The sequence below is a fragment of the Acomys russatus genome, chromosome 25 (genome assembly GCF_903995435.1).
Source record: "Acomys russatus chromosome 25, mAcoRus1.1, whole genome shotgun sequence".
Taxonomy (NCBI): Eukaryota; Metazoa; Chordata; class Mammalia; order Rodentia; family Muridae; genus Acomys; species Acomys russatus.
Window position 1 is genome coordinate 48,539,846 of NC_067161.1, and position 26,221 is coordinate 48,566,066.

At 46.1% G+C, this 26,221-nt stretch overlaps 1 protein-coding gene across 1 annotated transcript in view; it reads left to right on the forward strand.

Annotated features, from left to right (window-relative positions):
- Positions 1 to 26,221, forward strand: part of Stx8 (syntaxin 8) — a 229,475-nt gene that overhangs the window by 41,393 nt on the left and 161,861 nt on the right. Inside the window, exons 5-6 of the mRNA XM_051168484.1 lie at positions 1,539 to 1,663; positions 12,547 to 12,639. Coding sequence (XP_051024441.1) covers positions 1,539 to 1,663; positions 12,547 to 12,639 — 218 coding nt within the window. The remainder of the gene's footprint in view (positions 1 to 1,538; positions 1,664 to 12,546; positions 12,640 to 26,221) is intronic.

A 26,221-nucleotide genomic window follows, 5' to 3' on the forward strand; every position in this document is an offset into this window, starting at 1 on the left:
TCTTATTCCAAAGAATCAAAAAGGTCTTTGCATTTGGCCCAGGTTTTTCTTAAAGGATATATCCTTTTCTTTTTTTTAGTTTTGAAGTGGGGAAAAAAATGAAATAATAGAATTGGGGGATATATATATTAAACATAGCTTTAATGTCTCCTGGTTAGACAGTACAGTATATTTCCCAAGCACTGTATTCAGCACTTAAAACACATTATATCCATCCCTTCAGCACACACACACACACACACATACACACGCGCGCGCACACACACACACACACACACACACGCACTCGTGAGGGCAGCAGCTACAAGGAAAAGCTGTGTGTTGTCAGGGCCAGATTTTGGTCAGATAGTACGTTGTTTTTCCTTATTCCTGTGATTAAAACGGTGCCTACCAAATAATAAGTATTGAGGAAATAGTTTTTGAATGCATAAATTACTCTGTTTAGTCCTTGCTGAAACTTCCTGAGGTAGATGTTACTGTCCATATACTGCCAGTAAGTGGCATGCTCTGTGCTCACACTGGGGAGCAGGGTCAGCGCAGGGGCGGTGGTTTTTAATGCCCTGCTTCCTTGGTGGTCAGAAGGCTTAACCATGCAAAAGGCCAAACGCTAGGGTAGCAGTTACTTGTAGACGTTACAGGAGATGCCATCGGGGCTTAAAGAATGATGAACAGTAGGGAAATGAATGAGTGCACACAGAATCACCCAGAGAGTGGCTGCCAGCACATAGCAGTTGCGTCCCCACATTAACTGTTACTGTTCTGACTCTCCCACTACTTTGCCCCCCACCTCCTCCTCTCCCAGGTTCCAGGCTCCACAAGAGTCGCCGGTGTAAATTCAGCTCAACTCTGCTATGGAGTCGTCAGAGGGGATTTCCCGGGCCACATGACTCTTGCATCCTTTGGACAGGGAGGCAGTGGCAGGACTGTGTTCCCTGTTCTTAGACAGGAGACCAGGCTGTGCTGTGCAGGAGCCAGATGCAGGCCCCTTCCCGGGCACACTGATCACAGTCCTGAGTGTGATCGTTATGACTGCAGTTATGCAATTGCATTTGAAACTCTGTTCCTGTGAGCAACCACGCACTGTTGAGTGGCAAATTTTATTATCGTCTTACACTGTAACCTGTACGCATAGTATTATATTTGCATGAAAAATATTTGTGCCTTCTGTGTCACAAACTCTGTGAAACAAAGTTTGTTCTGATAAACAGGCAACTTCTCGTTGGCCTTGTGGTTTTGAGACTTAACAGCCTAATTTAGCAATTTGTTTGGTTTGTGAGTCCAGAGTATTTTGGAGGCTTAGTGGAGTGCTGGGATCTCCCACCATCTCTTCATCATGCTGTGTAATTGTCTGGGGACCATGCTGAGTCACAGCCTCCGAGCTCTCACAGCCCTGGGCACGGTCCCTAGAATAAATTAAGAGTGTGACAAACTGTGGCCCTGACTTTCCAGAGCATGCCAGGCCGGCCGGCTCCGCGATCATGGGAGTGCTTTTCAGCCAGCTGTGTTTTGTGAGATGTGTAATTTGCCATTGTTCTCAGGTCCAGCCTGATGAGTGAAGGAGCGAAGCGAGCAACTCCCAACCCTTGGCTCTGTGAGGAGCCGGAGGAGACCCGAGGCTTGGGTTTTGATGAGATCCGGCAGCAGCAGCAGAAAATCATTCAAGGTACCGCTCACCCCGGACTGTGGGTCACAGACCTGCTCCCACACTATTCTCGATTGTTCTCCTTCTCTCCACTGAAAATTAGAGTCGAAATGGTTGTTGCTGAAAAGCGCTTGACATTTCTGGGCCTTCAAGGTGCTTGAGGAAAAGACTTCATTGCTGCTGCGGACTCAGTTGTCGTCAGTTTGTCCTTTTACACTAGACTGGTGTCTAGACCACCAGACTTTCCCCTGGAACTCGCTCTGTAGACCAGGCTGGCATCGAACTCAGAGATCTGCCTGCCTCTGCCTCCCAAGTGCTGGGATTAAAGGTCTTCACCACCGTGCCTGGCAAAATGTGCTATTTTTGAAGTGTCTCATTTTTTAAAAAAATTTCTGTTGCTATGGGTTCAAGCAAGATTTGGGACAAACAAGATGGAAAATGCTCTGTGCTGCTTCTCGAGTCTCAAAACTACAAGTGGATTAGCATGAGTGTCCTCAGTCTTGTTTGCATATACATATATGCATATATTTAGTATAAGCACAGCTATTTTATGTAAATAGGATCGTGAAGTACATAGCTATCTCACTATGTGAATCCTACCATAGTTTTTAACTTAGTATTATGTTTTTTCTGTGTCAGTATGTCTGCTGTTCTTTCTAAAGACAGCTTTATTGAAATGTAATTAGCATTATCATAAGCAGCACATATTTGATATGTATGATTGGATGACCTTTGACACACACATACACATCCATGTACATGCACACACATGTCCACATACACACATGTATATGTATACACACACACACACACACACACACGTGTGTGTTTACATATATGATGAAACCGTCACTGCAATCAAGACAGTGAACACAGTTCTCAGAAGGTCCTTCGTGTCTTTGAGAGTCTTCCTATTGTCTCCAGATTCCTAGATAACAGCTGATCTGTTTTCTATCACTATTAATTGGTTTCTATTTTCCACAATTTCATGTGAGTAGTTTCATACAGTATTTACTCTCTGGGGGAAGTGGATCTGGCTTCTTTCTCCATGGATAATTTTTAAATGCATCTGGATTGTCACGTGAATCTTTACATGTGTTGATTTTTTTTCCCCTAAGATGTCTTTAGAAAAAGTTTACTCTTTTATTAATTTGCAAGATGTTTTCATATGTTCCCTCACAGTTCTCTCGTCAGACTTAGGGTCCTGCAAGTGTGGAAGGCCGGGTGGTGACAAGTGTGCAGCCCACACTTTCTTAGTCCACACACAGGTTTTACGGGCCTCTCTTTCTGTCTGTACTCTCCCTCCCCCACTCTGTGACAGCTCTCAAACTGCAGGCGTTCTTAAGTCCAGTTGATCAGGTTTTTTTCTTATGTGATTTATGTTTTGATTATATATAAAAGTACATTCAGTAAGCCAAAACCACAAGATTTGCTATCCTTTTATTTCTAGTAATTTTATAATTTTAGGTTTTTAGGTCTGTGGTCTACTTTGAGTTAACTAGGCACGGGTGCTCTTTGCATCTGGGTATCTATTTGGCTTAGAGCCATTAAAAATGAAAACAAAGTGCTTTCACTACTGAATTTCTCTATGCTTTTCAAAAATAATCACGTGACCACATGTGTGCGCCCTATTTCTTGCTCTGTTCTTCCCCGTTAGTCTGCTTGTTTCTAGGGGTCTCCAGTGTTATGCCTTTCTAATATATGCTAAACCAAGCAACACAAGTCATTTGGACTCTGCTCTTTTTCTCTATATTTTTGGGTATTCCTAGCCTGAATTTTAAAATCAGCTTTGAATTTTGAGGGAAAAAAAATGGCATCATTCGCATGTGTACTTTTGATTGCAACTACATTTTTAGATTATTTAGCAAAGAACTGATGTTACGTCAGGAAGAACCTCCCCACCCATACATGGACTCGTGACTGAATGCAGCTTCATCTATTCCCTAATTCTATTCCCTAATTCTTCTTAGCGTTGCCTTTAGTGTCACTGTGTGCACCTCAGACGGCTGTGGTCGCACTTACTCCTGGTCAGTATCTGATCACTGCTCATGTGTAAGCTGCTCTTTGTATTTGCATTGTGTTGGATCCGGCAACTTTGCTTTACTCTCACTGCTATGTTCTAGCTGCTCTTTGTATTTGCATTGTGTTGGATCCGGCAACTTTGCTTTACTCTCACTACTATGTTCTAGTAGCTTACTTGTTAAATCTGGATTTTTTTTTTTTTTTTGACACAAATAATTATGTTGTCTACGAGTAAGACAGTCATATCTTCTAATTTCAATATAGATACCTTTAATTTATTCTTTTTGCCTTATTGTACTTGCTACAACCTGGTACAATGTTGAAAATAGACAGTCCTGCGTCTAGGAAATATTTATCTTTTGTTTTGTTTTTGCTTGTTTGTTTTAGGAAATGTTTATTTGGATCCAAGCTTTGTTTTTTTTTTTTTTTTTTTTTTTTTTTTTCCCGATATAGTACTGAATATTTTTGAATTCTCTTGAAAAAAAAGCTTTGAGACAGGGTTTCTCTGTGTAGCCCTGCCTGTCCTGGACTTGCTTTGTAGACTAGGCTGGCCTCGAATTCACAGAGATCTGCCTGCCTCTGCTTCCTGAGTGCTGGGATTAAAGGCGTGCACCACCATGCCCGGCTATCTTGAAATATTTTTATGAGTTGTTGTGCGATGCAGTTGTGTTATTTGAGCCATGCTTTTATTTTTACATATTTAGGATGTTTTATTTTATTTAGCATGTATGTGTGTATGTATGTGTAATGTGTAGGGACACACATGCCATGGTGCATTCTTTCCTTCTTTGCCTGGGTTCTGGAATTGAACTCAGATCATCAGACACACGAGGCAGGTGCTTTCCTAGCTGAGTCATCTCACTGGGCCTGAGTCCTTCTTCTAAAGACAGATGAAAGAGATGTTTAAAGTATTTTAGAACATGGATCAGCAGACCCTGGCCTATGAGCCAAATCTTACTTTTGTTTGGTGTGCAAGTTAAAAGCAGATTTAAATTTTTTAAATGGTAAAAAATAATCAAAAGAATACTTTGTGACTTGTAAAAATTATATGAGATTAAAAGTTCAGGGCCCATAAATTCAGCTTTACGGGAACACAGCCATGCTCACTCACTCACACAGTATTCATAGATACTTTCCCACTTGCAATAGTAGAGTTGAATAACTGCCTTAGGGACTATATGAACCACAAAGGCCCATGCGCTTCCTATGTGGCCCCCAAAGAAAATGTCTGCCTCCGGTCTAGAGGAAATTTACTACACTACTGAGCCCAAAACACTCTGGTACTCTGCGTGGTACACCGGAAGTCCCAAGACGATCTGCTTGGTGGGGGTGGGGTCAGCGTCTTACCCTGGTCCAGTGCAGTGAATGGTCCCTTCTACCCTTTGAAGTGACTCTGATTGGGGCTCTAGCTCACTGCTTATAAGCCCTGACTGACACTCAGTGAGGACTTGGTGTGGATGCCTTGGGAGACTGCAGGGCTCTTTCCATGCAACTCTCCTCTCTCTAGCACTCCAGCTATTGACCCCTTTGGACTCAGTTGAGGGTAACTACAGAATTCCATGTGGGGCTTTCCAGCCCCTCCCCCCCCCCACACACACACAATGGGAACATCTACAAGGCAGCCATCACGATGGGAGCATCCACAAGGCAGCCATCACGATGGGAGCATCCACAAGGCTGCCATCACGATGGGAGCATCCACAAGGCAGCCATCACGATGGGAGCATCCACAAGGCAGCCATCACGATGGGAGCATCCACAAGGCAGCCATCACGATGGGAGCATCCACAAGGCAGCCACCACGATGGGAGCATCCACAAGGCAGCCATCACGATGGGAGCATCCACAAGGCAGCCACCACGATGGGAGCATCCACAAGGCAGCCACCTGGGCAAACTTAGGTTCATGTCATTTGTTTCCCTCTCTCAGAGATCTTGCCTGTCAGCTGATATATGTTTCTTGAAATAGTGGATTTGAATTTTTTGCCTGTTTTTTCTCCTTGTTCATCCAGGCCAGAAGGAAATCTGGTCCCTGTCAGCCCATCTTGACCAGAAATAGGAGTCTTAATTCTATTTTGAACTCTCTTCAGAATGAAATTACCTGGTAAACAAAACACTGCCTCTCCATGTCTTTAATTTCGCATACTTCACCCATTACCGGGTTTGACAGGAAGTGGACAGATGAAAAGCAACCCAGCTTAATGCACAGAACAACAGCTCACAACAGCCCGTTACTCTGCAGCAGCCATGTTTTTTAGGAGGACTGCCTAGCGCTAATACAAGTGGATTTTCCTGTCATTGCTGTTTGCCAGGGAAAGCTGTTTTCAGTCAGGAGAAGTATTCCTGGCCCTGAGAATGTGCTGCACTCGGGATTGCTCAGGCTTGGAGTGAGCACATGCCCTGTACCTTTCTTAGTGGCATCTCCAAACCATAGCAGCTCCCCCACTGGGATTCCATCCCTTGCAGGCCTGCTGGCCTCTGGGTATTGGGACAGGGAGTGGAGGAGCCCGTGTTTTGGGGTCTCTGTCTTTCCCTGTTCTTTCTTCCTGTTGTGGTATGAAATGCTTCCAGGTTGCATTGCTAGTAGAGCAAGCTATTTCTCAACTCAGCACAAACATGAAAGTAGTCTTTACCCCAAATGCTTAGTAGCTTTTCCGTGCTCCAGGAGCCTTGTGATGTTCTGTGGCACTACTTTGTCAGCGATAAAGTGGGATCTATGAGCCTAGACAGAGATACTCCGGAAGCCACCCCAAAACTATTGCTAGATCATAGACTTGAGGGCAGTGAATACCTTTCTTGCTCAGCCTAGAAGCCAGGTCTCATGACAGCCAGTTACCTAAGGCTAGCCCGCTATATAAGCAGTAGCTTGGGATGTACGTAGCAGCTAGTAGAGGTGACTGTGGTGGTGATGGTAACTTGGTCTCCTCAGGATCAGGATAGGGGAAAGGAAGGAGACAGTGGTCAGTGCAGGCTCTGTGCTGTAACCAGGTCAGGCTGCAGGGTGTGACACGCAGGGCCCCTACCTCTGCTGAGCCATTTGTTGGTGAGGTGCCTAAGTTAACACAGCCTGGTCTCCATTATTCTGTAGTTGCTCTTTCTGGATTTGAGCATTGGCTACAGACTTCCTGGTCTCAGGGAATTGCTTTTCTAACTGCTGGGACACAGTGCCTGACAGAGGAACCCAAGGAAAGGGGTTTATTTTGGCTGACAGTCTGAGGATGGGGTCGATCAGAGGGGAGTCACGGAGCAGGAACTTAAGGTTGCATTGCGTCTGCCGTGAGGCAGTAGAGAGACAATGCTGCCCCTCAGCTCCTTCCTCCCTGTTACCCAGTCTAGGCCCCAGCCCATAAAATGGCACCACCCACTTTTACCTGTCTCAACTTAGTCTAGAAAAATTCCTCACAGGTTTGTTTCCATGGTGACTCTAAGCCTCCTCAAATTGATAATCAGGATCAACTACTATTGTAAAACAGGGACAGGAAAGGTGACTAGCCAGATTCCATTTTAGAATGGTAAATCTTGGTAGACAATCTTGGGATAGTTCTAATTATAGACTGTGTTCTTGGACAGTCTTCCTTGTAGCTACCACATATACTAGGAAATTTACTTTCCTAGAACCTTAAAACTAAACCTAAATAAGACCATCTGTTCTAGACCTTGCTCTGAGGGTCTTAACACGATGATGAACTCCTTTGTGTGGCTAGGCTTAACTATTATTCTTATTCTTATTATTTTAATTTGCCTTCATCTTTTCCTCATTCTCTCTGGTTTTCAGGGAGCATTCCTTGCATACATTAAGTATGAGCCGTCCATTGCTTCTCTTTGGGTACTGGACATCATTACATCAACTGGTTTTTTTTAGCTTCCTAAACCCAGAGGACCATGCAGTAGTGCCAGAGCCTGTATTTGAAGCTGTATTTGGCTTTCTGGTTTTGTTTTGTTTTTGCTTTTTCCCATAAAAGCGGAAAAACCTTCCGTGGTCCCTTCCTGACCCAAACAGCAAAGGGTGCGTGTGAAATGTTTGCTGACAATAGAGATTCTCTGTGCCACCAGCCGGACTCTGAAGAGGGGACGAGGAGGCACGCTCAACCTCTAAGTCCTTGTCATTCATGCAGATCAGAGGACTGTGGCAACAGCTCTGGTCCCTCTGCTTGCCTGTGTCTGAATGGTGCTGTGGGCTGAACTCAGGGCTTTGCGCATGCTCGGCAAGGGCTTCACAACTGAGTTGTGTGTCCAGCCTCTCCCTTTTTGTTACTAACACATCGATGACCTTTTGCTATGGGAACTTACAAACACAGTAGAGTAGGTTGTGCTCTTTTCCTCATCCCCCTTTCAATAAATATCTCCCTATAGCTAGTTTGGCTTTATCTGTGTGTACATGCTTACCTACCTCCAGGAATGTGTGTGTGAGTATACACATGTGGTGCACATACATGTTTTTTGTACATGTGGTGGTTAAAGATCACTTGGGCATTGCTCCTTGGGAGCTGTCTACCTTGTTTCTCCTGGGCTGGCTGGTCAGCAGGACCCAGCGATCTCCTGTCTCTGCTACCCCAGTGCTTTGATAATATGCCCATGCCACCACACCTAACTTTTCCTGTGGCCCTGGAACCTGAACTCTGATCCTTATACATTGCATATGCCCTGGGGTTATTTATAAAGTGAACACCAGACATTATGTCATCTCAATGTTGAGTGCTTCAGAATAGTCTATCTAAATACCCTAAAACATGTTTACAAAATATAAGGACTTTTCAAAAGGGTATGTTTATTTTTTAAATTATGGATATGTCTCTGTATGGCCATGTGTACATGTGAACATTGAGTACTCGTGGAGTCTAGAAAAGCATGTCGCTCTACTAGAGTCACAGGCGATTGTAAGCTGCCCAGTGTGGGTGCTGGAAACTGAATTACAGTCCTCTGCAAGATGCGCTCTTAACCGCTGAGCCATCTCTCTGTGCCCAGGACTGCTTTTTACAAAAGGCTACAATGCAGTTATCACTCCTGCCATGTTAGAAATAATCACTCAGTCCAATCAAATAGCCAGACAGTTTCCAATTTCCCCGATTTCCCTGTAGAGCTTCTCTCCTCTCGCTGGCTCGGGGTCTGAGTGGTTCCGGCCCGATCTTGTGACTAATAGATGCAGACCTGAGGTGTCTACTCCTGCTCACACTATTTTCCTCTACCGTGTCTTTGTTAAACAGGGTTGTTTACCCTGTAGTTTCCCCTTGGCTTGTTCTTGCAGTGTGTTGCCCATAAGTTGTTCAGCATATTCTGTGACCCAGATACTTTCTTTAAATTGGTTAGATTTAGTGGCTTGCTTAGAAATCAGGCTTGTTATTTTTGGCATAATGCGTTCTGATGACTGTCCCTTTGTTTTTTATCTACTGCCACCGGACTGTCCTCCCACAGTTGAGTGATTCTTGTTTAGAGGATGGTTTTCCTGAATTTCCAACTATAGGAAGTTTCTACACACCTAATTGTTGCAAAGGGACTCTCAGAAGTGATTGTAATAGCGCTCCTACAATAAATTAGCACACACGCGCAGTGACTTAAAACTCACATTACTATAGTTTAAAGGTCAGGAGTTCAGCTTGGGTCTCCAGAGGCTCAGATCAAGGTGTTAGCTGGCTGCATTCCTTTCTGGAGGCCCTAGGGCAGAGTCTGTCCCCTTGGCTTGTCCAGCTTCTAGAGGATCCCTGGCTCATAGCTCCAGCTTCAATGCCAGCAACTGCCTCCCTTCAACCCTCGGCCATGTGTCCCTCTGCCAGCAGGGGGCGGAGGGGCACAGCCTCTGTTCCTTGGAGCTAACAGTCTCCTATCGCAGACTCCTTCATCTTCACCACACCTTCCCCATGGGTTATTCTCTCTTTTGTGGTGATCAGGTCTTAAAATCTACCTCACTGTGAAGTTGAAGACTGACTCAGATTTGGTGTGCTGCAAATGCCTCTTTGTGACGACACCACCAAGGCGTTATATATAGCCTTGGCCGCTGAGGTAGAATACAGGGAACTGTCATGATGTCACACTTCCACTGTTGTAAGCAGATTGTCTGTAGCGAGTCCTGATGATGTTTCTGTTGGAAGTAGCCTTTTAGTTTGATCGCTACTAAATGGCCAAACCATTGCCTTTTAGAAATGTCAGTTTAAAGCTCAGAAGCTCGGTTGATTGACATGGTCATTTTGATCTGTCCAGAGTCTTCCGTGTCTGGATTGTGGGCCGGAAGTTTGCTGTACAGCGTTGCACTCTGAGTAGGTAATTGCAGGAGTAGGAGAATTTCTTCTCTCCTTTCCGCTGTGCATGAGGGAGACCTTCAGGAGACAGCAAACTTGGGAGGAAGGGTTAGTGTAGCCATTTTTCACCGACATTTGTGTCATTGCTGAATAAAACAGTGTCAGGGCGTCAGCGTATTTCCTAGTGGACGACCTTAGAGACAGTTGCTTTCCGCTTCTCAACCGGTTTCCCATCACTTCACAATGCGCTGGCCCTCAGTCCATCTATGGATTCCTCTTCGGGTGCGTGTCGACTCCTGCTGTAGCATAGCCGTTCCTCACAGTGGGAGTTTGATGATAGATTTATCTTGGAGGCCGTCCAGGAGGTTGCTCCTAAGGACCAAGAGGCCCTCATTACAAAGTGATCGTGCTGTAAAATGGTGCCTTGGAGTGGTCCCTAGACGCAGCAGGCTGTTTATAGCTTTTTAAAAAGTATGCCGTGTCAAAAAAATGTCACCAAGGGGTCCTTGCCTCACATCTTAAGTTGAAATAAATTCCAGGTGAATCAAAGAGCTAAGTATAATGATTTAATTCTGTAAAAAAGTTATGTAAAACTGTAAGTAGATGTTAGTGAGCTCCTGAGTGAGACCTTCGTGCGCCTGCTTTCATAGATGAGCCTTTATGTGAAGCAGTCACTAAGCACATAAAGAGGTGAAGCTGTAGCCAGCACACCACTACCATCAGCTGGCATATGGTGCTCGGGTGACATGCAGACCTCTCCCCGCAGTCCCTGTAAAGCACATCATTGGGGAGGATGTGGATGAGGAGGAGTCCCTGACCTCTGGGTGCCACTGTGCTCCAAAGGAGTTGGCGATGATTAAGTTGCAAGCACGGAAGGAGTCTGTCGAGAGGGAGGCTTTGGGCATGTAGTGCTGTGGGACAGTGTGTGCTGGGCACACACCAACCCTGGTTCTGCTCCCAGGACTTGTACTCCAAAACAGAATCCAGAAGAAGGGGCGGCTTAAGGGAGAGGCACACACAGGAAAGAAGGCTGGACCCAGGAAGTGACTAAGACCAGGCATCTTGGTTACATTTCCCATGGATGTGATAAAATATCATGAGAAAAGCAAGGAAGAGAGAGAGGATTTATTCCACGTTACAGTTGGAGGGTAGAGAAGTTCCCGTGGTAGGAGCTTGAAGCAACTGGTCATACTGTGTTCATGCGCAGCTAAGGACCCAAGCCCACTTTTTTAGTGAGTCATCCCACCTCACATAACCTAAGCAAGATAATCTCTTCCAAGCCTGCCCGGAGGTTTGTCTTCTAGGTAATTCTAGAAGAAACTATCAGATTGATAATCAGTATTAAGTGTCGTGCCTGGTACAGAGAAAAAACTAAAGGCTCCAGGAAAAGTTCCAGAGAAGTCAAAAGATAAACTGAGAGGTAGTAAGTTCATCTCCAGCACAAGGGATGTGTTTTAGGGAAGCTCTTTGTAGATGCATCATTGCTTTGCTCTTGTAGATGCAGCATTGCTTTGCTGCAGATTTTCTTAAGTACATTTCCCGGACTTAGTGAGAGTGGGTAGATTGAAATCTCAAGGATTCGGTCAGCAAGGTGAACTTACCTTCCGTGCCCATAGTGAGTTCAACTTCCCTACAGGTCCCTCACACTTCAGGTAGCCTTGTGCACTCTTGTTCTTTTTCATCTTTACAAATCTAGTACGCTCTCAGATCTTATTATTGCTTTTTGTTTGTGTTTTTAAAAATTAGTGATGTTGCCGGGCATGGTGGTGCACACCTTTAATCTCAGCACTCAGGAGGCAGAGGCAGGTGGATCGCTGTGAGTTCAAGGCCAGCCTGGTCTACAAAGCGAGTCCAAGACAGCCAAGGCTACACAGAGAAACCCTGTCTCAAAAAAACCAAAAAAAAAAAAAAAAAAATTATTGATGTCAGTCTGGCAGGATGCCTCACTGAATAAATGTGCTTGCAGCCAAAACATGATGACCTGGTTTTGAGCCCTGAGACCGTGTAGTAGCAGGAAAGAACCAACTCCACAAGCTGTCCTCTGACTCCAACATGTGTGCGCATGCGCGCGCGCGCGCACACACACACACACACACACACACACACACACAGAGAGAGAGAGAGAGAGAGAGAGAGAGAGAGGGAGAGAACAAATGCAAAGTATGTAATTAATGATGTCAATGGTTTATGTGTTTATTTTCCCTTTTGAAATTCTTTAGTATACTTCTTGTCTATATTATTTCTCCTTTTAAAAAATCAGAACATTGCCCTGTTATTGCTGATTTGTACATGTTCTATTTGCATTCCCTACTGGAGGGTTAAATGTTGGCGTAGCCAAATTTAATACATTTTCTGTTTCCTATTTAAGTATTTAATTTATCAAGAAATCATTTTAGCCTGAGGTGTGAAGTAAATATTTAAGCTTTTATTCCAGTAATGCTAGCCACTGTGCCATTTCTGCCGTGTGTTGAATTGCATCACTTGTCTGGAGAGATGTCCATGTGTGAGTGTGTGTGTGTGAGTGTGTGTGTGTGTGTGTGTGTGTGTGTGTGTGTGTGTCAGTATTTATATAGGTTTACGTATGTATTTGTATTAGCATTAAAATGTTTCTCTTTGATTTTTCAGTGAGTTGTTTTTCCTTTTCTTCCAGAACAGGACGCGGGTCTTGATGCCCTTTCCTCTATCATAAGTCGGCAGAAGCAGATGGGCCAGGAGATTGGCAATGAGCTGGACGAGCAGAACGGTAAGACAAGTCCGAGCTGGCCAGCTTGCTCCTGGTGTAACCACTGCAGCTCCTGTGATTGGCCAGCTTGCTCCGGGTGTAACCACCGCAGCTCCTGTGATTGGCCAGCTTGCTCCTGGTGTAACCACTGCAGCTCCTGTGATTGGCCAGCTTGCTCCGGGTGTAACCACCACAGCTCCTGTGATTGGCCAGCTTGCTCCCGGTGTAACCACCGCAGCTCCTGTGATTGGCCAGCTTGCTCCCGGTGTAACCACCGCAGCTCCTGTGATTGGCCAGCTTGCTCCTGGTGTAGCCACCATAGCTCCTGTGATTGGCCAACTTGCTACTGGTGTAACCACCGCAGCTCCTGTGATTGGTGAATCACTTCTGACTGCACACAGGGGTTGCAGGCAATGGCTGCAGTGGCTCTTTGCAGTTGTGGTGCTTTGCGGACAATTTACATTGCAGTTATCAAAAACTGTGTAAAGAAATGTCACTAAAAACTTTCCAGTTCTCAGTGTTAATTTAGTTAAGGGTTGGTTTGGTTTGGTTTGGTTTTTTTTTTTTTTTTTTTTCCTTGAGACAAAGTTTCTCTGTGGAGCCATGGCTGCCTTGGAACTCGGTCTTGCTCTGGAACTCACAGCGATCTGCATGCCTCTGCCTCCCGAGTGCTGGGACTGAAGGCGTGGGCCACCACTACTCCACTAATTTTGTTTTTTATAGCCCTAGTCACCTTGGACTCACTATGTAGATCAGACTAGCTTTGAATTCTTCTCCCAAGCGCTGTGGTTACAGTTCTGTTGCCCATACCTGGCCCTACTATTTTGAGAAATACTTTATGATTTATTTATTCCAAGAGTGTTTCTTTTCTGTGGAGGATGTGAAATTGCTTAGTGTTTGGTGCCTTTGATACAAAGCAAAATAAAGTTGTGTGGGCCTGATGCGACAGATGTGATTTGAGAAAGAGGAATCTGTGGGCTACTGTGCTCTGGAGCCTTAGGACTTAGGTGCTTGTCCTTGAATTATGTAGGGCATGAGAACCTCACTGACAGGAACAACAGTAGGGACAGAACGGGATGCGAGCAGGAGACAGCCAGTGTTCTCGCTGGGCAGTCAGCGAAATCGAGAGGAATGGAGACTGTAAATCCAAATTAGATGCCTCCAACCAGAGATGCCAGTGAGAGGGCCGAATAGGAATGTTCAATCTGCAGCAGTGGCCTAGTGAGAAGACAGACAGCAGCTGGAGAAGCCTCGGCCTGCGTGTGACGCCCTGACGCTCACCACAGGCTGAGCGCGCCTGTCCACATCTGTCCCATTCTCTTCTTGAGGAAAGGGAGGTAATGATGTCTTCATCGCTGGGAGAGAAGCTCAGTTGCAGAGAGACCTCGGAATGCCGTATCTTCTATAAAAGGTGGAGCTTAAACTGTTGTCTGAGATGGCTTGCTTTTCTGTTGTACCAGCTTCCTCGGCAATGCAAACAGGGTACGGAGGCAAATGTGATGCTAAAGGTTCTGAAGTCTCAGTTTGGGGACAATACCATGGAGGGGTGGCTTCTGAGGAAAGTTGTTAACATCATGTGTGGGTGGGTGTGGAAGTCCTGCTAGTGGGAGGCTCTGCAGGGAGGCTGCACTTGCCAAAACGGACAGCAGGCGCTCCCTGCTTGATCCCGAAAAGGAATGTGGCCATTGTTCCCATGGTTTCAGTCCACTGCTCTATCATAAATAAACAAATCCAGCTGTTGAGCATCTGTCCCATGCAAATAGACTCGTAAGCAAATGGAGAACCCTGTGTCTCTACAGTCCTAACGTGGCTTGCGACAGCTAACACTGCGGGCACAGTTTGTTTCTCTTCCTGATGGTACTATGAATAGGCCAATTGTGGATCTGTGTGTGATCCAGGCATTGGTCAGTTCCTTCACTATGAGGCAATATTGGTTAGATAATAAGCTTTATTTTAAAAGCCTTGGCTATCTGCTATTTATTTATTTATTTATTTTATTTCAAGGAAATTTGCCTGTTGCGGGTAGGGGTTCTGACTTAAGCCGATGACCATGTCACCTGCGGTGTGTGCAGGCCACAGACAGTGTCCGTGGGAACGTGACTGAGAATGGAAGATGCATGGTCTTGTGTGGGACTTACCACCTTCTCAGGTAACACTGCCACGTGTTTCCCACACAAGCAAGCATCACGGCACACCTTTGTCTTTGTGGTTACCAGATTTTGCCACAAAGCAGAATTGCTCAGGGAGCTTTAACACCCTCAAACCCTAGGCTACTTCTGTGTTAGTGCCTGATTACTGTTACGCTATTATCACAAAAGCAGAGGCTTAAAACAACACAGACATAGTGCCTTATGGTTCAGTAGCTCACAAGTCTGACTTGAGTCTTGCTGGGTGAAAACCAATATGTCAACAAGAGCTGAGCACTCCTTTCTGAGGGCTCCAGGGATGGCTTGGTTTCCTTGCCTTTCCCAGCTTCTAGTGGCCACCCACATTCCTTGGCTTACAGCCCCCTCCATGTTCAAAGCCAACAGCAGTAGGCGCAGCCGATACAGCGTCACTCCCGCTGCTGGTGCAGTGGCCCTTCTGCTCACATCACATCTGAAAGGCCCTTATGTTTGCGTTGCACCCACCCAGACAGCTGGGGAAAGTGTCCTGGAGGTCAGCCTGCTGAAAGGTTCGGTTTCACCTGCGACCCTGACGAGCCATTCTGCTGTCTCCCTCGGACCTTTACACCGAGTAAGTCTGCTTGTCCGGGTGGAGAGCAGATTGATTGCAGCAGGCTGTGGCGTCCGGGGGGTCTGCACGCAGGGGATGTAATTAGCACTTTCACAATGCCCCCCAGATGCTCACCTGACACATGCGCAGCCCCTTCACAGTTACACAGAGCTTGTGGTCACTGGCAGACTTCTTTCTCTCTGTATCATGTAGTTTACCCGGCCTCTTTGCATCTCCCATCTCCACCCCTCCCCGTCTCCATCCCACACTCAGATGGACGCGTGTGCATCTCGACAAACATGGAGCATTTTTACATGAGCTGCCAACATAAGCTGGTGTCTCTGTGGTGGCGTCCCAGGGAGCCAGCAATTACTCACATGGGCGGTTTTCTGATGTGTGCTTTCTCCTCAGAGATGGGGCAGACTCAGCTATTTTTTTTTTTTTTTTCCTCACAAGAACTGACATCCTCAGGATAAAAACAAAACCAAACCCATCCCTGACAGGATAACAGGTAGCCTCCATTTCTTGTGCTAAACTGAACCAAGGCTGCTGGTATCTCTAGGTAGATGAGGCCTGAAGATCCGCCGGGATCTTTGCTGTGACTCATGTGTGTCATAGAAGTCAGGGTCACAGGCAGAGGGTATTTTATTATCTCCATATGATATATGGAGCCACAATTACTGTTTTGATTTTCCTTAGAGAAGCAATAGGCTAGAATAACGGCCAGCCAGACCATTTTGGAATCAAGAGTCAAACCTTACTAACAAATGCCTTGTATTTAAAACATAACCACAGAGCCAAAAGATGAAATTGTCTTTAATTTAGGAATTTAGGTTTTCATTCTTACCATAGATAATTAAGAGCATCTGGCCAATGCTAGTTACTTGTTCCTGCGCCATGACCAGGTCTAATAAAGGAATAAGTAGTAGTGAGCGCGAAATCCCCGTGATGGCGCCTGTACATCCCTGGTGTCTTGTCTGTAGCAAACGGGAGAGCAGGGTGGCAAGGAAGGCCACTCGTCTTCCTAATACCAGCTCTGAGGACAAGGAAACCAACAAGTCCTTCAGAGAGCTAGAAGTCTGATTGCTCATTGAAGGGCTTGGTGCTGTTGGAACTTCACATACATGCCAATGGGTCACCGCTTGTTGATTGCCTAGAATTCCCGGCTGTGCTTTCACTGTGAAGAGTGAGAATAAAGCTGTACTTGCCTCCCCCACGACCTCATGAGATGGTCACATCTCCATCACTGAAAGGTTGTCTTCTAGGGGCAAAAGGGACTTTACATGTGTGTCAACTTGTGTCAGCTGGGACAGGAAAAGTATCTGGTAGACCTGGAATGCAGTTAGAGGTATCCATATAAAAAAGAGGCAAGGGCTTGGTGCATAGCCCCATGGTCACTCCCCTAGCAGGAATAGGTCCTAAATTTTATGTCTAGCACCACCAAAAGAAAAGGTGGGTTCCAGGTGAAAGGCAGAGGGAGATTTGACAGAGAAGAAGAAGGCAGTGCAATGTCTGAGGCAGGATTGTGTCTTCTAGCTCTGAAGACAGGTGAAGGGGCCATGAAGAAAGGGGTACAAAGAGGCTCCTCAGGATGGGAAAGGCAGAAAATGGTCTCTCCCCAAATATCTCTGGAGGAGCATCTGGACTTCAAAGCTAGGGAGACTGATTTCAGCCGCCTTCTCTCCTCTGTTGTTGGAAACAAGTCTGAGTACTCAAGCGCCCTTCTGTCAGTCACCGCATAATTCAGATCAGCCTCGTGGACACTGAAAGCCTTGTGTTTGCCCGGAAGTCTATGCTGTTTTACCATAAGAGATGATTTCTTTCTTTAAAACAAAACAAAACTTTTTAAATATTATTTTATGCGTATGAGTGTATGAGCATGTAAGTATGTGTGCCACGTGTGTGCCTGGTGCCCATGAAGGTCAGAATGCGATATTAGATTCCCAAGACCTAGAGTTAAGGATGCTTGGGTGCTGGGAACTGGACCTGGGTCCTCTGCAAGAGCAGCCTGTACTCTCCAGCTACTTGGAGTGTTTCTTTAAAGCACGATTCACAGGAGGAAGTTTCTCAAGTCAGCTGTACCAGATGCTCTGAAACCTCTTTAGGTCTTCCCTTACACTTTGATTACAGTTAGTCTTGTCCTCAGAAGGTGTACAGGAGGGAGAACCTCTTCTGCCCTGTCCAGGATCAGAGTCTTTTAAAAATATGTTAGTTTTATGTGGATGTAAGACTGCATTTACATAGATGCATCCCATGCAGCAGCCTGCAGAGGTCAGAAGAGGCATGGGTCCCGTGGAAGTGGAGTTAGGGATGCTTGGGAGCCACCATGTAGATTCTGGGAACCGATTCCAGGTCCTCTGGAAGAGCAGACAGCGCTCTTAACCACTGGCTCATCTTCCCCAGCCCCAGAGTGAGACTCTTCTAAAGTTCGTCAGGTAGGTTTCTTTATGGTCATCTAAAGAGAAACAGCTCCCGTTTTCGTAGGTGCTGCATTTATTTCATTGTTGTGCTAGAGGTAAAAGTGATGAGTGTTTGAAGCCAGATATTTCATAGCAGTGTAAACTTTCCCCATTCTGTTGTCCTGTATAAGCTAGAAGAAGAGCAAACTGATGAAAGAAAGGCTAGGCTGATGAGATGGATCAGAAGGCAAGGCGCTTACTCAAAGGACAAAAGCAACCTGCTTTCAGTCCCTGCGTCTCACATGTGGCAGGAGAGAACCGACTTTAGAGTGTCCTTTGGCCTCCATACATGTGCCATTATGTATGCAGGGTTTTATGTACATTTATTTGATTGGACTTATCAATTATGTTCTCACGTCATATGTCTTTCTAAACTGTGCAGTGTTACCTTCTGAGAGACGTGTAGTGAAATATCCTCCAGTGTTTCTGAGTAGCAACTTCCCATTTGATTCAATCATTTCTTTTTGTATAAAGTTAAGGGAAGGTTATCAGACACATATGGGAGCGTGTGCTTTTGCACACAGTAACTTAGCTCTCTTGGGTGTCTCTGACATTAGTACATTTTCCTTTAGACTCTTCAGCTAATAATATCACCCCATAGACTTAACTTTTGGTTACTTTAGCTTAGTAACTAGTTCTCGAAATTTGTAGTCTACTACCCTTTATAGTCTTAAAAATTATTGAGAAATCCTAAGGTTTTTTTTTCTATTAGACTGAGCGAGCGGGTGTGCCTCTCTCCACTCCTTTTTCTAAAGACTCTCAAATGACAGAATTACCACCATCTCAGCCTCTTGAATAATTAGGACTCCAGGTACAGGCTGCCATGCCTGTGAGGAAGGTACTAGTGTCCTCTGTTAAATAAAACCAAGAGCTGTGTGGTGGTGGTGCACGCCTTTAATCTCAGCACTTGGGAGGCAGAGGCAGGTGTATCTCTGTGAGTTCGAGGCCAGCCTGGTCTACACAGAGAAACCCTGTCTTGGAAAAACAAAACAAAAAGAATCACAAAAAAACTTAGTTCAGATTCTAAACTAGGTTGAATTAATGATTCTATAAACAGGGAGGGTGTTCTGGTTGAAGAACTGGGCTACAAGTAGACAGGCAGCATTTATGAATAGAGAACAGGAGTGCCTTGCCTTGTTGGAGGCAGGTGGCTGCTTACGAGTGACTAAAGCTCAGCTCCTATGGCTAAACATCTGTGACAAGTGCTTTCTCATTACTCTCACTTTACTTGAATGGCTCTGTGTTGGTTTGGTCTCTTGTCCAAATCAGTGGCCTTCTATAAATTGTATTTCACATAGAGATATGTTAGATAAAACAGTCCTTCAATTCTTAGCTGGGTTTAGAAACAGCCAAGGGATTCTAATCCTTGCCAGTGGTGTCTAGAAGCCTGCTGGTCCTGAGATAATTCAGCCAGATGTGGACCTCAGTGACAAGTATGTGCACACCCATGCGGGGGCAGGGTATGAGGTTGGGCTTCCTATGCCTGTGAGCAGATGGAAGCAGGCTTTCCGGAAAAACCTAGAAGCTGGGAAATGGCAGTTTTATGGGAATACTAATTTCTTCCGTCCCCACCCAAGAGTGGGTTTCAGTCAGGCCACCCACCTTGGTCCACAACATTTTCAACATACATACCTATGTTTGTACTTTTTTCTCAAAAAGACTAAAGCAAATAAGTATCTCTGAATAAATCAAGTTTAGAATTCTTCACTTCAGACTCCTCATTTTTCATGCTGTGTTCAACGGAAGCCCCTCTTTAAGCCTTTGTTTTCTGTAGATTTACCGACTTCTGTAATATTCTTTCTTCTCCTCTGTGGCTCATCGTGTGTGTGTGTGTGTGTGTGTGTGTGTGTGTGTGTGTGTGTGTGTATGTTTTGGAGTGTTGCAGTTTTAAACATTAAGAAGCTTTAATGTTCATGGTTGCTTTTTTTCATAGAAGTGTGTTTTTCGGTTGTGCATCTTTTGAAACCCTTTGAATGGCACTAACCTATTATCCTCCTTCTCCTTGTATTCACTTCTGCTTTTCCTTAGCAAGTTTTGGGTTGTTCATCTCAGATTTTTTCTCCTTTATGCTGTTACAGGCTGAATTGTGCCTTGCTCCATTCATGTGGTGGTGTTCTAACAGCTGACCCCTGAGAATGTGACTGCTTTTGGAAAGAGGCTTTTTAAAGAGGTAATTAAGTTAGAATGAGGTCACTCGGCTGGGCCCTGGTCCAGTGTGACTAGTGTCCTTTTGAAGGTGAAGAAACTAGAACAAGATTCATATGGAGGGGAGACCATGGGAAGGCGTGAGGAAGACCTGCCTTGGAGGGCCCGAGAAGCCAGCCCCGGCGACAGCCTGAACTTGACTGTCGTCTCTGGACTTGTGAGAAAAGAAGGCTGTTTAAGCGTGCAGCTTGTAGTAAGTGCAGTCCCCACCCCTGTGGTTTTTCCTTCCATCTGCTCACTTTCTACTGACACTTTCTGAGTAGAAGAATGTGCTGGTGGTATAGCAACCTGGAATGGGATTCTTATATGGTGGCAGACTGACTTACCCAGAAGGCTTCTTTCTTGCCTGGGACGACTTGCCAGGGGTCTACAAGCAGTCAGCTGTACCACAGGCAGCTTCCAATGCGGCAAGTAAAAAGACGGCACAAGCCAAGTCAGGACCCTCATCACAGAAGTGACGAAGCTGGAACTTTAACTTTGGGTGAAGTGCCCTGAACTCTAACCTAGGATGACATGGCTTCTTCACTGACCTCTTTTTACCCTGTAGCTGTCCCAGAGTCTCTGACTCATTTCCTCTCCTGGACACCAGCTCCCATGGGCCTGCCTTCCACAGCAGCCCTTCCTCTCTGGAGAGAGCTGTCCAAGGCTTCCAGCTGGAAGTCAGCGGGGGAGGCTGCAGCCCACACAGGGCTGGGCTCAGGGCAGTCGGGCCCAGCTGCTCCATAGACAACTCTCGGCCTAGAGGGCCCGATTCCTGCCTTACAGCCACTTTCTTTGTAGAACATTCTGTGGCTGCCAGTAGCCATTGACTCCGAGTTTGGCGGGTCTCCAGGGCGCTCTGTTTGGGAAGAAAGAGCTTCTCTTTGTAGCCATGTGTATTTCAAGTTGGAGTTTTCCCCTCATTGTGGTTTGTCAATACAGTCCAGGTCTCATCTTTAAGCAAGTGAGTCTTCCAAAGGACTTGTTCATTGATAGCACTCCTTCGTGTTTTCACTGCCACTGAGGGGTCATTCTTAGATTTAATCATCGTCTCTGCAGTCCAGTTGTGCTCTCTGGAAGGAAGGATGCAACAAGCACGCTGAACTCTACTTTCCAGAACTCAAAGCTATGTTTTTTACGAGGCAACAGTAGCTATATAAAATATTTTACCAAAACAACTGGTGTGCTCTGGAGGCTTCCGTAAAACAAGCGTTTCATTTGGCATCTGTGGAAGTTGCTTTTTAGGGCTTATGTGAGTGACACACCAACTTATGTCTTCATAGCTGAATTCCCCTAAAATAATACAACTGGGGAGATGGGGCAAGATATTTAATTCTGTTCCCTGTATGCATGGCTTTAGGTACTTGAGGATGAGCAATCTTTGCCTACAGAAAGAGGCTAGTTAATAGAGTGGGAGCAAATGGGACAACCAGAGAGACAGCCTGCATCCCAACAGTTGTCTGACTTCCCCCGGGCATCCAGCAGTTTCTGATGTTCCACAGGTCTACAGGCGCAGTCCCAGCCTGTCTCAGTCTAGATACAACTGTAAGTCCTGGGCATCCCTGGGCTCTGCTCTGTCTATGGTTGAATGTGGTACTTTAGAGAGCACCCACAGGACCCTCAGGGAAGTGCCATGCTTACGATTCGAGTTTTATTGTAGCACTGGACACTCTGGAATTGCCAAATAGAGTAATGAATAGGGCCAGGAGCCAGGGCGAGGTGGTGTACAGTCTCCACATGTACTGTGCTCACAGCAGGTCCATGTGTTCCCTGACCTTGTAGCTGTCTGAACCTTGTTAGTGGGTTTTTGTGATGGCTTCAACACTTGATTGATCATTGGCCACATCTTGGGCCTCAGTCTCCAGCCTCCTTCCACCACTGAAGGTGAAGTTGGGCCTGAAACTTCTGGTGCTGTAATCATCAGTAGGGCCAGCCCTCCCCTCAAATGGCTTAAAGGCCTACCTCGTTAGCTCAAGTTTAAAAGCACTGCTTACACTGCTTACACATTAATTTTTTTTTTTTTTTTTTTTTTTTACCAGGAAAGTACAGGGTTTTTGGAGCTCTTGCCAGGGACCAGGAATAAAGATGAATATTATACTTTTGTTTGTTTGTGTTTTACAGCACAGCTGGGCACCAGTATCTGTGAATGTGTTGCGTGTGCAGAAATGATTGCCTGGCATGTGCGCTGCGTGGTGTTTGTCGTGTGGCTTTAGTTCTGATGGTGATCAGGACCTTTGAGCCTCAAGTACTTTGCCTTTTCTAGACTAATGCCTTCCTCTTCCCCCCCCCCCCCCTTCCTCTTTTCTTCTTCTCTTCTTCTTCGATACAGAGTTTCTCTGTTCAACAGCCTAGCTGTCCTGGAACTCTTCTTTGTAGACCAGGCTGGTCTCAAACTTACAGAGATCCTCTGCCTACTCAGTGCTGGAATTAAAGGCGTGTGCTACCACACCCGCCAAATGCCTTCTTCATTTCTTTCTGGGCCCATATGTTGGTTTTGACCCTGCCACTGTAGCCAGTTTGTCATGTAACTCGTGAGGCAAGGGTTTTCCAGAACAAGAGCTTTGGGCATACTAGTGAAAGAAAAAGTCATTAATGCTCAGGCTTGGGACAGCTGGGGTAGGTGACTCACCCGTCTCCTCTCCCTCACCCTGAGCTCCACGCCTGCCAGTCTGCACAGTAGTTCCTTTCCTCAGTGTCATAGGAAGGGAGGCCTGGAGCTGCCTTGGAGCTTTCCTCAAGGTTCACCTCATGTTACAGTGATCTGTAGCGCCCATGCCTGTGCAGGTGGTGCGTTTGCAAATCTTGAGCGATTGTAAGGTGACAAAGAGTTTGAGTCACTCATGAGCAAGTTCTAAGGCCAGACAAGGCAGTGCACTGCACTTGTTTCCTCTTTCCTGCAAAGATGCCCAAAGGTTAGAGGTTCTGGGTCCTGTTGCAGGGTTCAGTGGTGGCTAAGAGTCATTGTCCACTTAGCAGGGTCTAGAGTTGCAGAGGCTACAATCTAGAAGGTAATCTCTGCACATGTTTAGGAGACCTTAGATAAAGGTGATGTAGGTGGGAAGACCTGCGTGTGTGTGCACTGTGCCACAGGCTGGAGTCCCAGATGGGAGGAGAGAGCAAGCGGAACACTATCCATTCTCGTCCTGGCTGTGGAGAAAGTGTGACCAGCTCGATCCCTAAGATCCTGTTTCTGTGCTTCCTCCGCCATGGTGGCCTGCGTCCCCCGCCATGGTGGCCTGCGTCCCCCGCCATGGTGGCCTGCGTCCCCCGCCATGGTGGCCTGCGTCCCCCGCCATGGTGGCCTGCGTCCTCAAACTGAGAGCCCAAGCCAGCCCTGCCTCTTTAATTTGTCTCTTGCGAGATATCAGCGGCAACAGGACAAGCAGCTAACAGATTTCAGGCCTAACCCTGGATTTTTTTTTTTTTTTAGTGGCCTAAACTTGGGCAAGTAACCAACCATTTTTGCACCTTGGGGCTGGAGATAGCACAGTGGTTAAGAGCACTGTCTGTTCTTCAAAGGTCCTGAGTTCAATTCCCAAATAACCACATGGTGGTTCACAACCATCTGTAATAGGATTTGACTCCCTTTTCTGGTGTGCATGAAAACAGAGCACCCATACACATAAAATAAATAAATAAAACTAAAAAAGTTAACGCAAAGAAAATAGATTCACTGTAGTGAGTTGCTATGGAGGCAAAATACTGTAATCTGCATGAGATAGGACATAGAGACTGTTCCCTTAGGAGCATAGGTTCAGTGCTTACTGATTCAGTGTCTGTCACCACCAACAATGGGAGTGGAGTGGGTATGCTTGTGGTTATAAGTTATCACATGAGAGAGTACAAAACAGCCTTCCAAGGGGCAGCCTTCCAAGGACACTAAGGCAGTAAGGTCACACAGAGTGTGCTTAATCTCCCCAAAATAAGTTGTGACAACATGTAGGAAATGTTGCTAATCAGGGAATTTCATTAGAGACAAGGGCATAGGCGTGTTACATGCTCCCTGGCTGGTACCCAAATTCCAGACACCCAGAAGGAAAGCAGGTGTCAGCATAAGCCACACTGTTTGCGCAGCCCAGGCACCAGGAGCCGCTCTTATCAGTGCAACCCTCCCAACATCCAAGTTCCAAGATACCTGCCAAGGACCAGCCTTGGCACAGCATGCAGAGCGTGCTCTTCTCACACAGGCCTGCGCTGCCTTTGATCGTTAAAGGCCTGCACCACCACTGACACCCCTACCCCCAGCAAGACATTTTATCTCGTTAACCATTTCAGAGGGTAATTTGGAAACAGAATTGACATCACTAGTGAATAGTTCTGTCGACCTTTTTCTGCTTTTGGTTTTTAGTTTAAAATATGTAAACAACTTTAAGAAGTGTTTATTATGTACTTAAGAGGCAGCAGCTGGTGATACAGTTCTTGTGTCTAACCAGGCTTGATACTCGATGCATGTCTTTGAATGAGATCTCAGGGAGCGTCCGTATGTGTCTTTTGGACAAGATAATTTGAGGCATGAGGAATAACCCTCATCTTTGATCTGGCCTCAGTCCTGACTCAGGATTCACACAACTAAACTCATTCCATTTCGGCCATCTCTAGGAGTGAGAGTAGAGCGAAGGTAATTCTCATTTTTCTGGTTTTGTCATCCATTCAATCAAAGAGTAGCCATTTTTGTTTTGCTTTGTTTCAAAAATAGTGCTTTCTCTTGCTGGAAATGGGAGGAGGGTATAGGAAGTAGTAAGTTGTTTTGTGACAGGTGGGAGTTGTTTGGGTGGTGCACAGACAGTCTGAGCAAAGGCATGATTTGAGATGGAAATTAAGGAGGCCCATCCAGTCATTTTCATCTGACGTCATTTATGTACATCTAACCTGACTAATAGTTCTAGACAGTCGTGGACTTATGCTTCTGTGTGAAGGTTGACAGGCAGGAGACATCTGTCTCCTAAGGAGGAGGGGAGTGGTGATGATGGTGCTGAGGACAGACAGTAGTGTGGGCTAGACTGGGGTTTGAATGGCATGTGTCTGCTCCTCTTGGCGTTCTTGATGCATTATCATCCGGACAGTGCTCACCCTACTCAAGGACTGAAGGCTGACCAGGCCTCCCAGCCTGTACCCCTGGAGCTCCCTCATGTGCTTTTCTGTGATTGTAATAGCACAGGGCACCAAGCCAGGCTGAATTACTAGACCGTCTCCTGGGTTGGAGTCTAAAGGCACTTACTTGGTATGTAGGTTGTGAGGATGAAAGGCAGTGATGGAGTATGGCAAGGCCCTGGAGTCATGCTCTGCAACACATAAAATACGGTTCTTCTTTCTCTGTTAACAGCATATAGAGCATACCCATTCTAATCCTCCTGTTTTTGACAAGAGGATGGAAGCCTGTCAGGTACAGGATGACACTATGATATCTCTAAAAATAGACTGGCCAGTGATCTGTATCTCACATGCAAAAAGCCTGAAATGGGGGGGGGGGGTTGTGGGGGGGGTTGGGTCTGGGATGGAGGCTATGAGGGGAGCTGTTCAGTGTCGGGGCTGAGTTGGGACAGCAGCTGAGGGCCTCTCTCTTCCTCTCTGTCCTTGCTTGAGTAGGTGGTCCAGGGCTTCTTAGTCCTTGGAGGTTATGTAGGCCACAAGGTCCACCACTCTGCAGCTATAGCCTTATTTGTTGTCATACCAGGTAATGAGCTTTACAGGGTTGTTGAGAACAATGTCAGCCCCAGTGTCAAAGGTCAAAGGGTGGGCATCCCTGCTACGGGGCCCTCCCTCCAATGCCTGCTTCACTACCGTCTTGCAGTTATAATACTTGACAACTTTCTCCAGGTGCCATATCAGATTCATAACTGACACACTGGGGTTAGGAACATGGGAGGCCATGCCAATGAGTGTCCCGTTCAGCTGTGGGATGACTTTGCCCACACACAGCTTTGGCAGTGCCAGTGGATACAGGGATGATGTTCTGGGCAGCCCATGGCTACCATGCCATAGATTCCTAGAGGGACTTCCACAGTCTGGTAGGTGGCAGGATAGCATAGACTGTGGTCATGAGTCCTTCCACAATGCCAGAGTTATCATGGATCACTTGACTAAGCAGTTGGAGGTGCAGAAGGCATTGCTGACCGTCTTGAGTGAGTTAGCATACTTCCTGTGGTCCACACCCATCAGCATCAGCAGAAGGGACAGAGATGATGACCTTTTTGGCTGCAGCCCTGAGGTGAACCCTGGCCTTCACATTATCAACAGTAGCCATT